This window comes from Fringilla coelebs, assembly GCF_963513975.1.
Source record: "Fringilla coelebs genome assembly, chromosome: 11".
NCBI classification, from domain to species: Eukaryota; Metazoa; Chordata; class Aves; order Passeriformes; family Fringillidae; genus Fringilla; species Fringilla coelebs.
In genome coordinates this window covers 5,676,857-5,693,222 of record NC_140037.1, presented here as the reverse complement: position 1 = coordinate 5,693,222, position 16,366 = coordinate 5,676,857, and the positions used below count along the sequence as shown (strand labels likewise).

General features: G+C 59.5%; 2 protein-coding genes across 2 annotated transcripts; both read right to left on the bottom strand.

Annotated features, from left to right (window-relative positions):
* Window positions 1-389: 389 nt before the first annotated feature.
* Window positions 390-9,681, bottom strand: AMER1 (APC membrane recruitment protein 1). The gene is made up of 2 exons (XM_084213204.1): window positions 9,551-9,681; window positions 390-7,840 (listed from the first exon to the last, which is right to left on the bottom strand). Exon 2 carries the CDS (start codon window positions 7,730-7,732, stop codon window positions 4,535-4,537), a length of 3,198 nt encoding a protein of 1,065 aa, XP_084069330.1. The 5' UTR covers window positions 7,733-7,840; window positions 9,551-9,681; the 3' UTR covers window positions 390-4,534.
* Window positions 9,682-11,134: 1,453 nt separating this feature from the next.
* Window positions 11,135-15,668, bottom strand: ASB12 (ankyrin repeat and SOCS box containing 12). The gene is made up of 3 exons (XM_084212817.1): window positions 15,533-15,668; window positions 12,875-13,720; window positions 11,135-12,079 (listed from the first exon to the last, which is right to left on the bottom strand). Exons 2-3 carry the CDS (start codon window positions 13,683-13,685, stop codon window positions 11,946-11,948), a joined length of 945 nt encoding a protein of 314 aa, XP_084068943.1. The 5' UTR covers window positions 13,686-13,720; window positions 15,533-15,668; the 3' UTR covers window positions 11,135-11,945.
* Window positions 15,669-16,366: the final 698 nt, after the last annotated feature.

Sequence of the window (16,366 nt, the reverse complement as noted above, 5' to 3'; positions counted from 1 at the left end):
TCTCCCAATGCCTTTGGAAATACTGGGAAGCACTTGAGGAACACACTCAGCAGGGTCCAAGATAAAACCATCCCTGGCAGCCCTGCTCTGGCATCCCAGGGATGTCCCAGCCAGGTGGGGCCACCCCAGAGCCAGGGAATCCCTGCTCCCTGTCCCTGCTGGAGCACAGAGAGGAGGGAGAATTTCCAGGGTTCATCTGATGAGGGTTTGAGGAGCTTTACTCTGTTCCAAAGGGTCTCTGTTGCCTTCTCCCATGGAAAATTCCACCAAACTGGCAAAAAACCGGCAGACAAAGAGGAAGGGAAAGAAAAACATCAAATCAAGGATAAAATAAGCACGAAAACACCAAACCACCAGTGAAATCCAATGTTCTCTAAAAATCTGCAGTTTATTCATTAGAATTCAGTGAAAGGAACATTCATTTTAAAACACAATCAATACATTAAAAACTTGAAAGGACTAGTAGCAATGAGACCAGGAAGGAAACAAAAAAAACCCAAATTCAGCCAGGTGGGTCACCTGGGAGGAGCTGCCAGCCTGGCAGCAGGGTGGGGCAGCTGAGGACAAGGGCTAATTCATTATTTCCTTACAGCTGAGAGGCTTTTTGGGATTTCAATTTCTCACTTCACCCAAATGGAGCTTTGGGGTGACTCAGTGTGGGTGAGAAGAGCAGGAGGCCCCAGCTGGAGAGGAGGGAGCCCAGAATTCCAGGGCAGAGGGAATGTGGAAGGTGGGTCTGAGTGCCCCAGGAATGTTCAATGAGAAACCTTCCCACCCATCCCTGTGGGGAATGGGGCAAACCCAATCCAGAAGAACTTTTAAAAGCACCATGAGGTGACAAGTTATTAATTAGAGACAAAAAAAAAAAAAAAAATCTCTGCAGAGCCAAATCAATGACAGTTGCCACCTCTGCTGGGGGAAAAAAGGGAGGGGGGAATCTGCTTTGGAATGGATTTTAGCATTCCAGAGCTCTCCTCTGATCCTGAAGTTCAAGGCAGTGTCATTCCAGGGAGATGTTTTGGTGATGCAGAGCACAGGGCTGGAGCTCCCTGGAGAAGGGAAGGAGGAGAAGGTGGGGAGCCCTGCTAATCCCAGGAATATTTAAGGAACAATCCTCAGGCACCAGGGCAAAATCCCAGCTCCCAGCCCAGCCAGGGAGCACCAACGGGAGAGGAAACCTGTCCAAGAGCATTTCCATGCACCAGCCAACAGCATCTCCTGCACAAGGATTGAAGAAAAGCCCCAATTTGAGATAAAATAACATCAGCAGACAGCAGGAAAAGCCTCAGCTGAAACCTGTGGGCTTTTTACATTTGGAGGGAGAAATCACCAAAATGCAGAGATTCAGATTAAAAACAACACTGAAAAGCAGACAGTGAGTGTGCCAGAGGAGGGTTTAGGATGTCTCAAGTGTGTGCAAAGTGTGTTGGTGAGGCCTGGGGGGGCTGGGCAGAGCCCCCAGCACATTCCCAGGGAGCAGGGTGGGATCTGGGCGCAGCAGCAGCAGGAATGGACTTTTATCCATGGGAAAAGCAAACCACAGCACTTGGAAAGACAAGACACACGAGTAAAAGAACAGTCTGTAAAATTTCCCCATGATTATAAAATGCAAAACTATACAAAAATAGAGAAAATTGACCGTTTTCTTATGTGTATAAAAACAAACAAACAAAAGAAAACCCCTAAGTCCCCAGAATGCAACACAGAACCTCTTGGCAGGCTGACCCCAAGGCAGTGGTTCCATCACAGCTTCACAGCCCCAGTCCCTCATTTCCCTGCAAGGAACAGGCAAATTCCTCAAGTTTTTCCTAAATATCCTGGCAGGAGCTTCTGCTGTTCCTGACTTTTCTGACTGGTTTCTGGTTGGGAAGCCCTTTTGCATAAGAAGCCTCAGTGACCAGCCCCAGATGTGAGCTCCTCAGGTAAGGCAGTGTTGGACTGACCCAGCTCCAGCCCAGCTTTGTTCCCATGGATGCCAAGTGGGGTTTTTTGGGAAGAGTGGCTCAGCAGGCAGTGAAATCCAATCCCTACTGCAGTGATCATTTACAGGCTGAATTACTGCGCTAGAAATTCCAATTTCTTTGGGTTAATGGGGCAGAATCTGCCAATAATCCAGCAAATTAGTGACTAAACTGCATTAGGAAAACTCATTTGAATTCCAGAGATATTTGCCTCATTGAATTCCCATCGAATTAAGAGGAGAAACCTTTGGTATGAAGTCAGATGACCAAGCCTTGGCTGTATTGCTCCCACTGAACCTCCCCACCTCGTACCTACAGCCACCCCCAGGATCCCAGGGACACCCTGGAACATTCATTTAGCACCCAGACATTCCCAGCCCTCAGCAGGACTTGGGCTGAACAAAGCTCCAGAGCCTGGAACCCCCGAGATGCCTTTGGTGAGACGCTGAAAGGAAATAAAACAGGGAATAGACCCAGCCAGGGGCGTGAGGGGTGACAATGGCTCTGTGGTGTCCCCAGCAGGGCGTGCCCTGGGCTGTGTGCTGGGAGTGGGGGGAGATGGGCACAGAGCTGGCCCTGTCCTCGCTCCAGGGAGGGATACCCAACGTTCATTAGCAACTGTGCTAACGAGGGGAGACAGCCCCCCAGCGAGGGCACCTTCCCCTGGCTCACCACACTGTCCTCTCCAGGGGTGGCACCAAGAGCCAGGTGTGTCCCAGGAAATCCTCCCTGGTGTCCCAGAGGGGTGAGGGAAAAGAACCATGGCACAGCAGGTTCCTGTGAACTCCCTGCAGCAGGGCTGGCAGGAAAACATGGAAAAAATCCAGGTGTGAGCCCGTGGATGCACAGATGGATCTGCTCTGCCTCGGCAGGACAATCACATCACAGAGGCTGAACCAAGCCTGGCCCAGCCTTTCCCTGCTCCTTCCCAGACATCCAAGGACAGGGCAGAAGGAATCTTTTCTCAAAAGGAATATGAAGACCTCATTTTGCTTGGGGGGGGGAAAAACCCATCAAACCCAAACCAGCTCTTTGTGCCTGGAAATCCAGGGATGGCAGGGAGCAGCTGATGGAGCCACATCCATGTGGAGCAGGAGAGCAGCAGGAGGGTGACCCAGCAGGGCAGGATTCAGCAGGAGAATCAAATCTGGCCCAAGCAGAGCCATCCCTCACTCCACAAATGTGGTAAAACTCCAGTATTTCCACTTTGGGAATTTTTGTTTTTTTTGAATGCTACAAATTATGCTGCAAAGAAAAACAGAAAAGGCAATGAGGTGGGGGAAAACAAAAATCACTAATAATGGAATTAAATCAGAACACAGAGCTTGGACAGGACAGGGAAGCAGCTTTGTGTCATGGATTGGGGGTTTGGAATCATGGAGGGGACCAGGAGCCTGGAACAGATGTCACAGGAGCTCACAGGACAGAGTCTGTCCCCTCAGCCTGTCCCAAACCTCCAGCAGCTTCCAGGTTTTTGTTTCCTCCAGACAGGAGGAGTGAAGCTCAGTGTAGCTGCAGTCTATCCCAAATTCCAAAGAACACAAAACTTTCCTCCTGCGGGTTTATGCAAAGAAAACAACCTTAAAATAATAAAATTAAATTTAAAAGCCACAAAGCTTCCTTTTGAGAAAGTAACATCATCTGCCACTTCACAGCTACAGGCATGATGCAAATTTAGCTTATTTCAAAGGCCTCATCCCTGTCCCCGTGGCCCTGGAGAGGCCAGGAGCCCAGGACAAAGCACAGGAAAGGTTTCCACCAGGAATTCTGCACCATCAAGACAGACCACAACAAAGAAGGGACCAACACTTTGTTCTTCAAAGGGACACCATGGACAGCACATCTTTCTGAGCAAACTGAAACTAGACCTGGAGAATGTTATCAGCACGCACACAAAAGCTCCTGCTTTCCTTTGGGGCAAGGACAAATCAAATAAATAAAAACATTGCTGCAAAGTTCCCCTTTCCAGCTGCCTCGCCCCATCCTCACTCTGGAACAAGCAGCACCCTTCCTCCCTGCTCCCCACACTGAGCCTGGGCTGGAAGACATTCAAAGTGAGTCTGAACCAAAACCTTTCACCCAGAAGAGGAAAACAGCCCCATTTCCCTCAAAACTCTCCCCAAGGCTTGTTCCCCCCCAGCCCCAGTCCTGCACAAACCCCATCCTGCCACACCAGCAACGGCTCCATCCCCAGCTTCTGCCAGGGGCTGCTGCTGCTGCACTTGGTGTTGGAGAGGGCTGGAAAACCAGAAAGTGCCTCAGTGGTGATGAAGGAATCCTGGAGGCAGCTCCAAGCTACTTCCAGAGCATCCACAGGGGCAAGGCCACGGATGGCTGCAGGAGAGGAGCATCAGCCCAGCTCAAACTCAAGTCCTCCCCAAACTACTCCTGGTTTTCTCCCTCCCTTTGCTCTCCTTTCACTCCTGCCCAGAGCAGCCTCAGCATGGTGACACGGTGACATTCCTGCAGCCTTTTGGCTTGGTGACAGTGACATTCTTGCAGACACTCAGCCTCGGTGACACGGTGACATTGCTGCAGCCCCTCAGCTGGGTGACAGAGTGACATTCCTGCAGCTACTCAGCCTCAGTGACACTGCACACGGTGCCACGGCAGGCGCCGTGCCCCAGGGCAGCCCTGCCCTTGAGGGGCTCGGTGCAGCGCTCCGGGCTCTCGGTGCTGTTCCCGGGATGCTGCGGCACGCCCTGGGCGATGCCCACAGGTTTGCCCCTGGCCCGGTGCTCCGGGGAGCAGGCAAAGCCAAAGCTTGGGGGCAGCTCTGCTTCTCCCAGGGGTAACAAGCGGGACAGCCTGGGGACATCCCCGTGATAGCGGAAGGAGCCGGCCGCCTCCCGGGCCCGCCTCGCCTCGGGCTGCAGGGGGAGGTTGGAGGGCCGGAGCGGGTGCCTGCTCAGCTCTGCCTCCTGGGGCCGCCTCTCCGAAGCCTCCCCGATGCCACCCCGGGAGAGAGGCAGGAAAGGGGTCACGGTGTCCGGCGGCTCCGATGGCTCCCAGACGCTCTCCACAGCGCCAGCCGGAGCCAAGTCCCAGAGCTCCATCCCGCCGGGAGCCGCCTCGGTGCCGTGCTGGAGGTGCCGCAGGCCCGGCCAGCTCAAGCCACCCTCGGGAGCCACCAGCTCACCCTCCTCCTTGCTCCTGCTCCTCCTGGCTCCGGCAGAGTCCTTCCTGCCAGCTTCGTGCCTGGCCCAGAGCCGGCAGGGCTGGGGGCCACTCAGGGCCCCCTGCGGCTCGGCCAGCTCGAACTCCAGGCTCTCCGTGTCCAGCGAGCGGCTCCTGCGGCCCACGGAGAGTGGCACGGGCATGGAGGGGCTCAGCCCGTGCAGGCGCAGGTGGCGGGGCAGGCTGGCCACCCCCCAGTTGCAGCTCTGGAAGGAGCCTGGGGAGAAGCCCAGGGACATTCTCTCGTCACATTCAGCCAACGACTCTTTCTGTCCATAGCCATCATCAAAGGCCTCGGCGATGTCCTCGCCCGCGGTCAGCTCCGGGTGCTGCTCACACTCCCCTTCCCCGTCCTGCTCCACGTCCACCACGTCGAAGGTGACCATGGTGGGGAGGGCAGGCAGGTTCTGGGTGAAGGACGAGCTGGAGGCCGAGCTCCCCAGGCTCTCAGAGAGGCTGGAGAAGAGCGTCCCGCTGCTGGCAAACTCCACCAGAGCCTGTGAGAAGTTGACAGCATGCTCGGGCTCGCTGCCCACCTGGGGCTCGCCAGGGGTGGGCTCTGCTGCGCCGCCGTGCTCCTGCTCCGGCAGCCTGAACCCAGGGAACATCCCTGCCTTGGCTGGGGCCACGCTGCTGTGGATGGGGTCCCCAAACATCCCACAGTCCAGGTCTGCATCGAACCCCGGGTTGTTCTTTGTGAGCTGAATAAGGCAACTTCCAGGGGCTTTTTGGCTGTTGTAACAGTTTTCCAGACACAGAGTCCCTGGAAAATCCCTCCACTCTGGATTTTCAGCCCTAGCCACCGCAACCCCACCATTGACAGCCCGGCTTGGGGTGTGCGAGGCCACCTGCTCACTCCCAAGGCCACTCTGACTCTTGCCAATGGAGCTGGCTGCTCTGGTTTTACATTCAATGCACTGCTTTTCCCGGGGACACTTCTCCTTGCTGGAGACATCCAGGCGTTTCAGGACCGGCTCCCTCTGCAGCTCCCAGTACAGCAGCTCTTTCTGAATGGCTGCAAGCCCCTCTTCTTCAGTTTCCATCAGCCCTCTTTTCTGATCCATCATCTGCTGGATCAGGCTCTTCTCCGCAGGGAGGCAGAAGTCCATGAAGTAGCTGAAGATGCCCTGGCGTGGGACTTTGCCCTCGAACAGGGATTCCTCCCCGTGAGAGGGGCTCATCAGGGTGTCAAACTCATAAAGTGCATCGCCGCTGTAGCTGTCCCGGGGCAGTCGGTCCTTCTTGAGCTCCTCTCCAGCCTCATCCTCCGGCCCTGGCGTGGTGGAGTCATAATACCCCTCATCACTGTTCGGGGCAGACTCCTGCTGGTCGCTCTGGGGCGTCAGGAGGTCAACACCGTCCATGGCATCCCCCATGTAGGGGTGGGCGTCGGCCTCGTGAGAGGCGTGCGTCTCCAGGCTGCTGCTGGACACCTGGGCCCCGTAGCTCCTGTCCCCCGGCACGCCGCTGTCCCACACCTGGTGCAGGTACTCCTCAGCCTCCTCAGGGATGGCCATCTCCTCGCCGCCGCCCTGGTAGGTGACGAGGCAGGAGCTGCGTTTGGCGGCGTCGCGGCTGCGCTCCACCGAGATGCTGCTCTCGGCGATATCGGGCTCGGCGATGTCGTCCCCGCAGCCCGTCAGTGAGTCAAAGCTCTTCAGGGAGGTGACCTCCCCCAGCATGAGGCTCAGCAGGTCCCCGGAGTGCAGGCAGGGAGGCTCGTTGTCCATGAAGTCAGGGTGGAAGGCCAGCAGCAAACTGTCTCGATCAAACTCAGCGCAGGCAGCAGCCTCAGCCTCTGATTTTGTATCTGGAACATCCCTGCTCCCTGGCACAGCCATCGGGTCACCCTCAGAGGTGCCCCCATCAGCTGTGGGGCCCGTGGGCTCGGTAGCTTCACCACAGCTGGAGTCACCCCCCGAGTCTCCTGGGCCAGCTGTGGCCTCAGGGACCGGCCCTGCTCCCCCGCCCTCCACAGCCCCTTGGCTCTCCACTCCCATCCCAGGAGCATTGCCGGCCTCCTCCGTGTCCCCGTTCCACTCAGGGAGCTCTGCCTTCTCGCTCTCAGCAGCCTTGCTCTTCCGGTGCCGCCGGATGCTGTTGAAAAACCCTTTCAGCCCTTTCTTGGGTCTGGGGAAAGAGGATTTCTCCCCGTTGGGCTTTTTGTCACAGCCCTCAATACTCCCGGGGGGAGAGCCGTCCTGCTGGCCCAGCTCCCCCCTGGTGCCGGTGTCCACGGCCAGCTGGGCGCTGCGCGAGCCGGGCAGGGGCCCGGGCTGCCCATCCCTGCCGCCCTCCGCGGGGCTGGCCGGCCGTGTGCCACCGCCCTTGTCACAGGCGGCGCTGCTCAGCCCGTCGTGGGTCTTGCACTTGCTGAGCCCCTTCTTGCCGCGGCCGCCGAAGAAGCTGGGCAGGGTGCAGATGCTCCGCTTGCCCCCGAACAGCTTGAAGGCCGTTTTCTTCAGCTTGCCGGGGGGCGGCTGCTGCGGCTCCGCTGCCACCACGGAGCCGTTGGCGCTGTCGGGAGCGGCGTCCCCGCCCTCCTGCCGCCGCTGGTCCCCTCCGTCCCGCTCCTCCGGGCCGCCCGTTTCCATGGCAGCGGGAGGGCTTGGATCTAGCTGGAAGCGGCGGCTTTGGGAGCGCGGCGCTCGGCTTTGGGAGCGCGGCGCTCGGGGCGCAGGGATGGACACATCACCGCCGACCTGAGGCACAGGGAGAAGACACAGGTGAGGACACGGCAGCAGAAAGGGCAGAGCTGAAGGCACCGGAGTCTCAGGGCTCCATCACCAGCTGGAGGAGCCTCTAAGCTCTGCCTCTACTTCCAAAATCCAGGCACCAAAATGTCGCCTAAATGTACCAGTTCACCAGAGCAGGAAAACCACACATCTCCCTTGGGTAGAATCCCTGGGGATGGGCAGGTCTGACCCCTGCACCTCCTCGCTCCGAGCCCTGCAGCTTCCCAGATTTTTTGTCTCCAGGGTGATCAGGTTTGGCTACCTTAAAGTGAGAGCTAGCACCTCCCAAACCCACTCCCAGCTCTCCCAGGCCTCATGCCAGGCTCCAAAGAGGATCCTGAGGGAGGCCAAACCAGGACACAGCCCCCCCTACGCACGTGTCCGGGGAAAAACCACTTTGGTTACTACCCCGGCTTTTTTTAATAGAAGATTTCAGTTGTTTTTAAAATAATCTGTGCAGCCAGAGAGAATCGCCTTAAAAACACCCACTGTGAACCCCCTGATCAGATTATCCCAGAAGCAGAGAGGTAGGTTTGAAATTTGACCCTGGATTGCTGTCAGGAACAGCAAAAATAAAACAATTATAATCATGTTTCTTTTGCAGAGGTGAGGGTGGAAAAATTAAATGCAATAAAATCCTAATGTGCTCCCAAGCTGTAAATGCCCCAGGCTGAGCTCTGACTGACAGGAGGCCAGGAAACCTTTCCGAGGTGTTTAGCCAGAGATCCCAAATTAAAAATACATCCAAACGATGCTCTCTGCTCCTGCAGCCCCACACCAAACCTGCAATTCCAGGTTATTTTTATTCCTCAGGTCTGGGTTGCTTTGCCTCTATATTGATCTGGCATCACTGCCCTCAGCACGGCTGGAACTGGATGGGCTTTAAGGTCCCTCCCAACCCAACCCATTCCATGATTCTGGAATTCTGGGATTGCTGATAACCCCTCACGTTCACCTGTCCCCCTGGAAGCAGCAGCTGGGGCGTAGCCGGCTGGCACAGCCGCCTCCCCAGCGGCAAACTGGGCTTTTCCAGCTCTGCCAGAGCCCACCACGAGTCCCAGGAGCCTCCAAAGCCTCTGGAGACCTGGAGAGAGGGGCCTGGGAGAAACAACCGCACCTGGCCGGGTGCGGGGCTGCTGGAAAAGGGAGGGGGGTGAAATGAGCCCAAACCTGCACCTGGACAGGGGCGGCTGGAAAAGAGCCGGGGAAGGGCACGAGACAGAGCCAGCATTACAAAAATTCCTTTTGGGAATCGTTCCTCTCCAGCTCCACGTCAGCACCGCGGCACTGCTGCGGAGGGGAGGCTGGAGTAGGATATAAAATGAAATAAATAAAAATGAAAGAAAGGGAAATAAAGGGCACCGAGGGCAAAGAGCCACGACCAATAGAACGTGAAAAATAAGGTTTAAAAGCAACAAAAAGCAGCACCGTAACAATGAAATGCAGCGTTTCACCCGCAGAGGGGACCCTCAGGGACCCCCGGCCCGCCCAGCCCCGCACGGGGCCGCTCCCCCAGGCCGGCCCTCCCCGCTCCCCCCGCCGCGCTCCCAAACTTTCGGGAGGATCCGTGAAAATGCGAGGGGCGGGGGGGGAAGGGAGGGGGGGGTCGGGCCGGGCCGCGGGGAGCGGCGGCGCGGGGAGCGGCGGCCCCGGGCCCGGCCCGAGCCCAGCACTTACCGGCGGGCGGCGGCAGCCGGCACCCCCGGGACCGCGGCCCCGGCCCAGCCCTCAGGCCGCGCGAGGGGCGCGGGGCCGCGGGTCCGCCCGGCGCGGGCGGCAGGGGCGGCGCCGCGTGACGGGCGGGGCGGGGCCTCCTGACGGGGGGCGGAGGGGGCGGGGCCTGGAGGGCGGGGCGCGGTGATTGACGGGGCGCGGCGGCGGAGGGGCGGGGCCTCTGCGTGAGGGAGGGCGCGGTCTCCACCTTGGGCCCAATGTAACGGGGCGGGGTCACGGTGGCGGGGCGGGGCCCCTGGGCGCTGTCCCCACGGTGTCCCCTCATGACCGTCCCACGATGTCCTCCCCGGTGGCCCGGGGCGGCCACCACCGGGGGCGTCCCGGTGGCGGGGTGGGCGTGGCCTCAGGGCGGGTCCCCAGCTGGGGGCGCGGCCTCGTTGGCGGTTATGATTGACAGGGGGCGTGGCCTATACACGGGGCGTGGCCTTTGAGCGACACCTGCGGGGCGCGCGGGGTCACGGACACGGGGGGGTGTCCTGTCCTGTCCTGGTGTGTGACACCGCGGGGCTCAGGGGTGTGACAGTGCGTGTGACACCGGGGGGTCAGGGGTGTGACACGGTCTGTGACACCAGGGGGTCAGGGGTGTGACAGTGTGTGTGACACTGGGGGGTCAGGGGTGTGACAGTGTGACACCGGGGGGTCAGGGGTGTGACTGTGTGACACCAGGGGGTGGTCACACGGCGGTGGGACACCTCCCTGTGCATACTGTGTTGCCCACGGGCGTGTCACCCGTGCCATGGCACTGCCAGCCCCCCACCGCTGCACACCCACAGACCCACAGGCAGGGAAGACCCCTCCCCATTTTTGGGACCCCCAAATCCCGAAGGTCCCTCAACTCTCCACGTGAGGATGACAGCAAGGATGCCACGCGTGGGAATCGCAGCAGGGCGTGGCAGTGTCCCCGCGGGACAGCCTCTCCCAGCCCCCATCTCCCGGTGTGCTCCTGCAGGTGGCTGGGAGGGGACAGAAGTGGCAGCAGTGTCATCATTCCCTACGGAGCCTTGTCCAGGCTGCTTCCAAGCCCTAATGGTCCCCTTGGGAGAGGCCCCCAGCCTAATTAATAGATGCTGATTAATAGATCCCACAGCCCCTGCCACAAGCCCATAAATCCTGCAGGGCCGTGCCTGTGTTTGGCCCAGAGCCACCCCTGGAGCTCTGAGCCCTGGGAACACTTCCCTTTGGGCGCCACAGGGCAGGAGGCAATGAAGCTGGGACACCTTCTGCTGCATCCCAAAAGCGTCACAGAACATCCAGAGCACACGGCTGGGTGGGCACCGAGCTGCCAAGGAGCAGCAGGATGGATCCATCCGCTCCTGCCAGGAGGGCACCTCCAGCCCCACTGGTGAGGGCAATCCCAGTGCCCAGGCCAGGAGGGATGGAGGGACACAAGGGCAGTGCTGGGGTGCCCCACTCCAGCCTGGAATTCCCCGTGTGCAGCCACTGCCCCGTCCCTGCCCAGCCATCCTGGCAGGGCTGTCAGACATGGGGAGTTCCACCAGACAGGCCACAGCAGCTTCATACCAAGAACAGAACACTTTAATGCAAACCCCAGCCCTGCCCAACCACGGGAGACCCTCAGCCCCAACAGGAAGCACTTTTGGGGTGGGAAGATGATGTTTAGGGTCAGAGCTGGGGCAGGGAGAGCAGTGGGGATGCTGGGGCTCTCCCAGCCCCTCCGGTGCTGCCAGCTGGGAGCGCTGGGCTCTGCCCCCACTGGGGTGGGCACACACGGCCAGGGCCAGCTCCAATCCTGCCCCTCCTAACTGGAGGAGACACTTGGGAATTTCTCTGGGAATCCTGGAATCAGGAGAGACCTCAAAGCCCACCCAGTGTCACCCCTGCCATGGCAGGGACACCTTCCACTGTCCCAGGCTGCTCCCAGCCCCAGTGTCCAGCCTGGCCTTGGGCACTGCCAGGGATCCAGGGGCAGCCCCAGCTGCTCTGGGCACCCTGTGCCAGGGCCTGCCCACCCTCACAGGGAACAATTCCCATCCTCACAGCCAAGAATTTCTCCACACTCTTTCCCAGCCCCTTCTCCAACCAAAATCAGCTCAAGGTGTAAAATCCCTCAGTACAGACGGCCTGAGGCAAACCCAGGGGAACCCGATCCTGCTCTATCCTCACTTTGCTGCCAGCCAGGAGCTGAGACCTCCTGTTCTCTCTCCCCTTTCCCTTCCCACCTCTCCTCATGGGCACGGCTTTCCGGAGACACCTGGCAGCAAAAATGAACCCGTGACCACAAATTCCCAGGGGTTCCACAGATCTCAGGGATTCACTGCCAGGGTGGAGCAGATTTTAACTGGGGTGCTCAGAGCGGGTGTCCCTGGGCAGGCTGGGATCACGGCTGGTGCTGCAGGTATTTGGCCAGGGCTGTGGGGATCTCCAGCTCTCCGAGGGTGGCCGAGCGTCCGGGCTGCATCAGGAGACGCCTCACGGCCAGCCGGGATTGGGACAGCAGGGATTTGGGATGAGCTGTGGAAGGAAAATCACATGGTCACCTTCAAAACACACAACCCTGCTGCCCTCCAACCCGGCATTATCTGAAGGAAAGGGACATGGGCTGAGCGAACCAGACAGTGTTGGGACAAAATGATGTTTGGGTCCCTTCCAAGCCAAACCATTCCATGATCCAATGAAAATTCCATGAAAACTCATCCTATGAAAACTCAACCTCTGTGCTGGGGCTGGGGCTATGGGCTCTGGAACAAGATTTCTCCATCCCACGGGAGCTGGGGATGGAGAAATCTTCCATCCCCACGTGGAAATAGGTTTTTAGACCTGGGTGGTAGAGGAGAGCCCAAGCTGAGCAGCAGAAAGGAGAGCAAGGGTGAAAAGCAGGGGGTAACCCCACAAGTGAGGGGAAACCCAGGCTGTGAGAATCATGGAATCACAGAAGGGTTTCGGTTGGGAAGGGAATTTAAGCTCATCTCATTCGATGTGCAGGGACACCTTCCCCTATCCCAGGCTGCTCCGAGCCCCGTCCAACCTGCCCTTGGACACTTGCAGGATCCGGGGGCAGACACAGACCCGCACAGCCGAGGGGAACGGCGGCTGAAGGAACAGGCGGGTGCGGCCGTGGGGAATGGGGAATGAGAGCGGAGCCGTGCCGGTCACAGCCCGGGCTGAAGGAACAGGCGGGTGCGGCTGTGGGGAATGGGGAATGAGAGCGGAGCCGTGCCGGTCACAGCCCGGGCTGAAGGAACAGGCGGGTGCGGCCGTGGGGAATGGGGAATGAGAGCGGAGCTGTGCCGGTCACAGCCCGGTCACCTCTGGCGTGCAGCAGCAGCTCCAGCCCCTCGCTGCGCGGGCCCGGCCCGTCGGCGGGCAGGCCGGGCAGGTACACGTTGGCGCCGAAGTCGATGAGCAGGCGGATGAAGTCGCCGCGGCAGCCGTGCCTCAGGCACGTCTCCAGCAGCGTCTTGGGCTCGCGGATCTGCGCCAGCACGGCCGGCTCGGTGCAGTTGTAGTCGGGGTCGGCGCCGTGCAGCAGCAGCAGGCGGAAGCACTCCAGGTGCCCGTAGGCCGCCGCCAGGTAGAGCGGGCCCGAGCACGCCGCCGAGTTGGCCGCCCACTCGGGCAGGCGGGCCCGCACGTTGGCCTCGGCGCCGTGCTCCAGCAGCAGCCGCACGATGGCGGCCCGGCCGTCCCTGGCGGCCAGCAGCAGCGGCGAGCAGTTGTTGTAGGCGCTGCCCGCGGGGCTGGCGCCGGCCTCCAGCAGCAGCCGCACGCACTCGCCGTGCCCGTTGCTGACCGCCACGAAGAGCGGCGTCTGCGCCTTCACGTCCAGGCTGTCCACCAGGGCGCCGTGGGCCAGCAGCAGCCGCAGGCTCCGCACGCAGCCCCGCGCGGCCGCCAGGCGCAGAGGGGTGCTGGGCACGCCCCAGCCGCTCCGGCGGTTGATCAGCCTCCGGTACCGCTCCTGCGACAGCAGCCCGGCCAGCGCCTCGTGGTCGTCCCCGCACACCGCCCGGCTCAGCTCCTCGCTGTCCCCGCTGTCCTCCTCGTCATCCCCGGGCTGCAGCAGCGAGAACATCTTGTTGATGTCCATCAGGGTCATTTTGTCGGGTGTGGGCTCCATGTACCGCTCTCATGGTCAAGGATGAGGCCGAAGATCTGCAAAACGGCAGAACCGGCACCAACCCCGGGTTAGAACCAGTCCCTGACAGCGAGGGCTGCATTTTAGTGCAAGTTTATACTCAACAGCAGGAAGATTCTCCAAGAAATGGACAAACATTGGATGAGGATGCTGCTGATGTGCTCATGGCCCTGGCACCGCGTGAGGAAATCCACGTGGGTGAAAGGCAGAGGGAACAGGAGAGCTCAGTGCTGTAGTGGGTGCGTGGGTCAGGATCCCATAAAATCATGCAATGGTCTGGGTGGGAAGAACCATAAAGCCCACCCAGTGCCACCCCTGCCCTGGGCAAGGACACCTTCCACTGTCCCAGGTTGCTCCCAGCCCCAGTGTCCAGCCTGGCCTTGGGCACTGCCAGGGATCCAGGGGCAGCCCCAGCTGCTCTGGGCACCCTGTGCCAGGGCCTGCCCACCCTGCCAGGAACAATTCCCAATTCCCAATATCCCATCCATCCCTGCCCTCTGGCAGTGGGAGCCATTCCCTGTGTCCTGTCCCTCCATCCTTGTCCCCAGTCCTGAGGGATGAGTGAGTGTGAAGCAGTCATTTTGATTAGGGATCAAACATCTTCCAGCATCTCCCTTCCAAACGATGCCAGCGTTAGAATCCCACCTCCTCCCTCCCTCCTGCCTGCTGGAGCCCCATGGTCACAGCTGCAGAGGGGTCTGGGATGTTTCTGCTGAGGGATTTGAGGGAGGAAGGGTGGAAGTGTTGAACTGATCACACCCAGTGGCACTGAACCCTGGCAGCCTCACTGGGCTCTGCACACGGGATGCGGCCTCAGGAGCCGAGGGACAGCGGGGGACAGGAATGGGATGTCCCGGCTGGCACCTGAGCAGCTGGAAACGCTCGGGTGAGCAGAGGAATGTCTCGGCAGCCCTGGGGCAGCTCGGGTTTCCTTGGGCGAGGCAGAGCCGCCACTGACCTGTCCTGGAAGAGGCCAAGGAACTGCACGGGGCAATTAGCGAAGGAGGCGCAGCAAGCAGCTAATTATCTGGTAGGCAGAAGGAGCAATTAGCCTCGTTGTGCACCTGAGCCCGTCCTGTCCCACATCACCCATGGGGACACGGCCACCAGCACAGCTGGGGACGCTGGGACAAGTCTGATGGCAGCAACAGCAGAGCTCTGCTGGGCTGCCACCCGTGAGCCCGATTTATACAGAAATGTGGGAAATTCTAACGCTGCTGCTGCTCATTGGACACACCAGTGATGAGCTCTGGAGCTTTGGGATCACCCACCCTCATGGAGAATGGGCTGGGGGTTACTGCAGGTTTGAGTCAAAAAGACACTTGTGTTCCCAGTTAGAGTCCCAAGGGAAATGGTGTGGAAAAGGAAAAGAGCAGCTGGGACATTTCCTGAACACACAAACAGCACCTCCAAAGGGAGGCTCCTCGGGCTGCCTGAGATCTTGTGTGGAGAGCTGAGGGAGGCTCCTCAACCAGGAAAGCCCAAACCAGGATTCGTGGAATCACAAAATGGTTTGGTTTTGAGAGGAACTTAGAAGTTCATCTCATCCCACCCTCTGCCATGGCAGGGACACCTCCCACTGTCCCAGGTGCTCCCAGCCCCAGTGTCCAGCCTGGCCTGGGACGCTGCCAGGGATCCAGGGGCAGCCCCAGCTGCTCTGGGCACCCTGTGCCAGGCCCTGCTCACCCTCACTGTTCTGTCACCCCCTGAGCTGCCAGAGCACCTGCAGACCCCAAAAAGAAGTTGTGACAGAGCACACAGAGCTCACATTTGTCCCTCTGGGTCCCAGTCCCCCCCCCTCACCCTTGCAGGTCCCAGTGTCACCTTACCTGGGTGTGGGGGGTGCTCAGAGCCCCTGAGGCCAGGGGGGTCCCATGGGGAGTCCTGCCGTGGTGTAACCCCCAATGGGCAGAGCAGGAGAGGCTCTGGCTGGGCCGGGGCTGTGTGGGGCCGGGGCTGTGCAGCTCACAGCTGAAATGCCACGGCGGGACCGGCCCGGGGCACTGAGGCTAATTTTAGCCCCTCTGGGGTTTTATCTTACCACTTCCATTCTTGGAAAGCTCCCCCTGGGTAAATATAGAGAGGGCAGCGGGGTGGGGGGAGGCTGGGACAGGTGCTGGAGGCTGCTCGACCCTCTGAGCACACCCAAAGCTTTTTCCTTCGCTGTTTCCCCGCAGGAATCGCAGGGAACGAGGGGTCCCTGCCAGGGCAGCACCAGCCTCTACCTCACCTTGGCACTCGAATTCCCTCTTAACCCCCTCCTGCCCCCCCCTCCCCCTCCTCAGAGCAATAGAAATGGCAATTTGCAACCTCCCAAATGATTTATTAGACACCAGGATGACAAAAGGTCCTGAAGATGGTCCAGATTTCCCACCTGAGCCGCTCTGGGCTACACCTGCCAGAAGGAAACCACAGCCAGGGTTCCTGAAGCTGAACAGGACCCAGGAATGAAGGAAACCTCCCAGGGCAAACAGAGGGAGTGGGGAGCAGCACTGGGGCTCTTATCAAAAGCTGTCAGCTGGGAAGTGCAATCCTATTTTATCCAGCTCCCTTTAAACCCTCTCCAAACTCCTCAGCAGTGGAGCAGGAATGGGCTGGGGGTTTGGGGCAGCCTTATCATGGCATGAGATAACAAGAGAGACCCAAATTACCCAGCAGGAAAA

Bases quoted from the DNA above. Each gene is read 5' to 3' on its own strand.
- AMER1 (XM_084213204.1), bottom strand. From the start codon at position 7,732: ATGGAAACGGGCGGCCCGGAGGAGCGGGACGGAGGGGACCAGCGGCGG.
- ASB12 (XM_084212817.1), bottom strand. From the start codon at position 13,685: ATGGAGCCCACACCCGACAAAATGACCCTGATGGACATCAACAAGATG. The intron at 12,080-12,874 runs GTGACCGGGCTG...TTCCTTCCACAG, and splicing joins GCTGCTGCTGCACGCCAGAG to CTCATCCCAAATCCCTGCTG.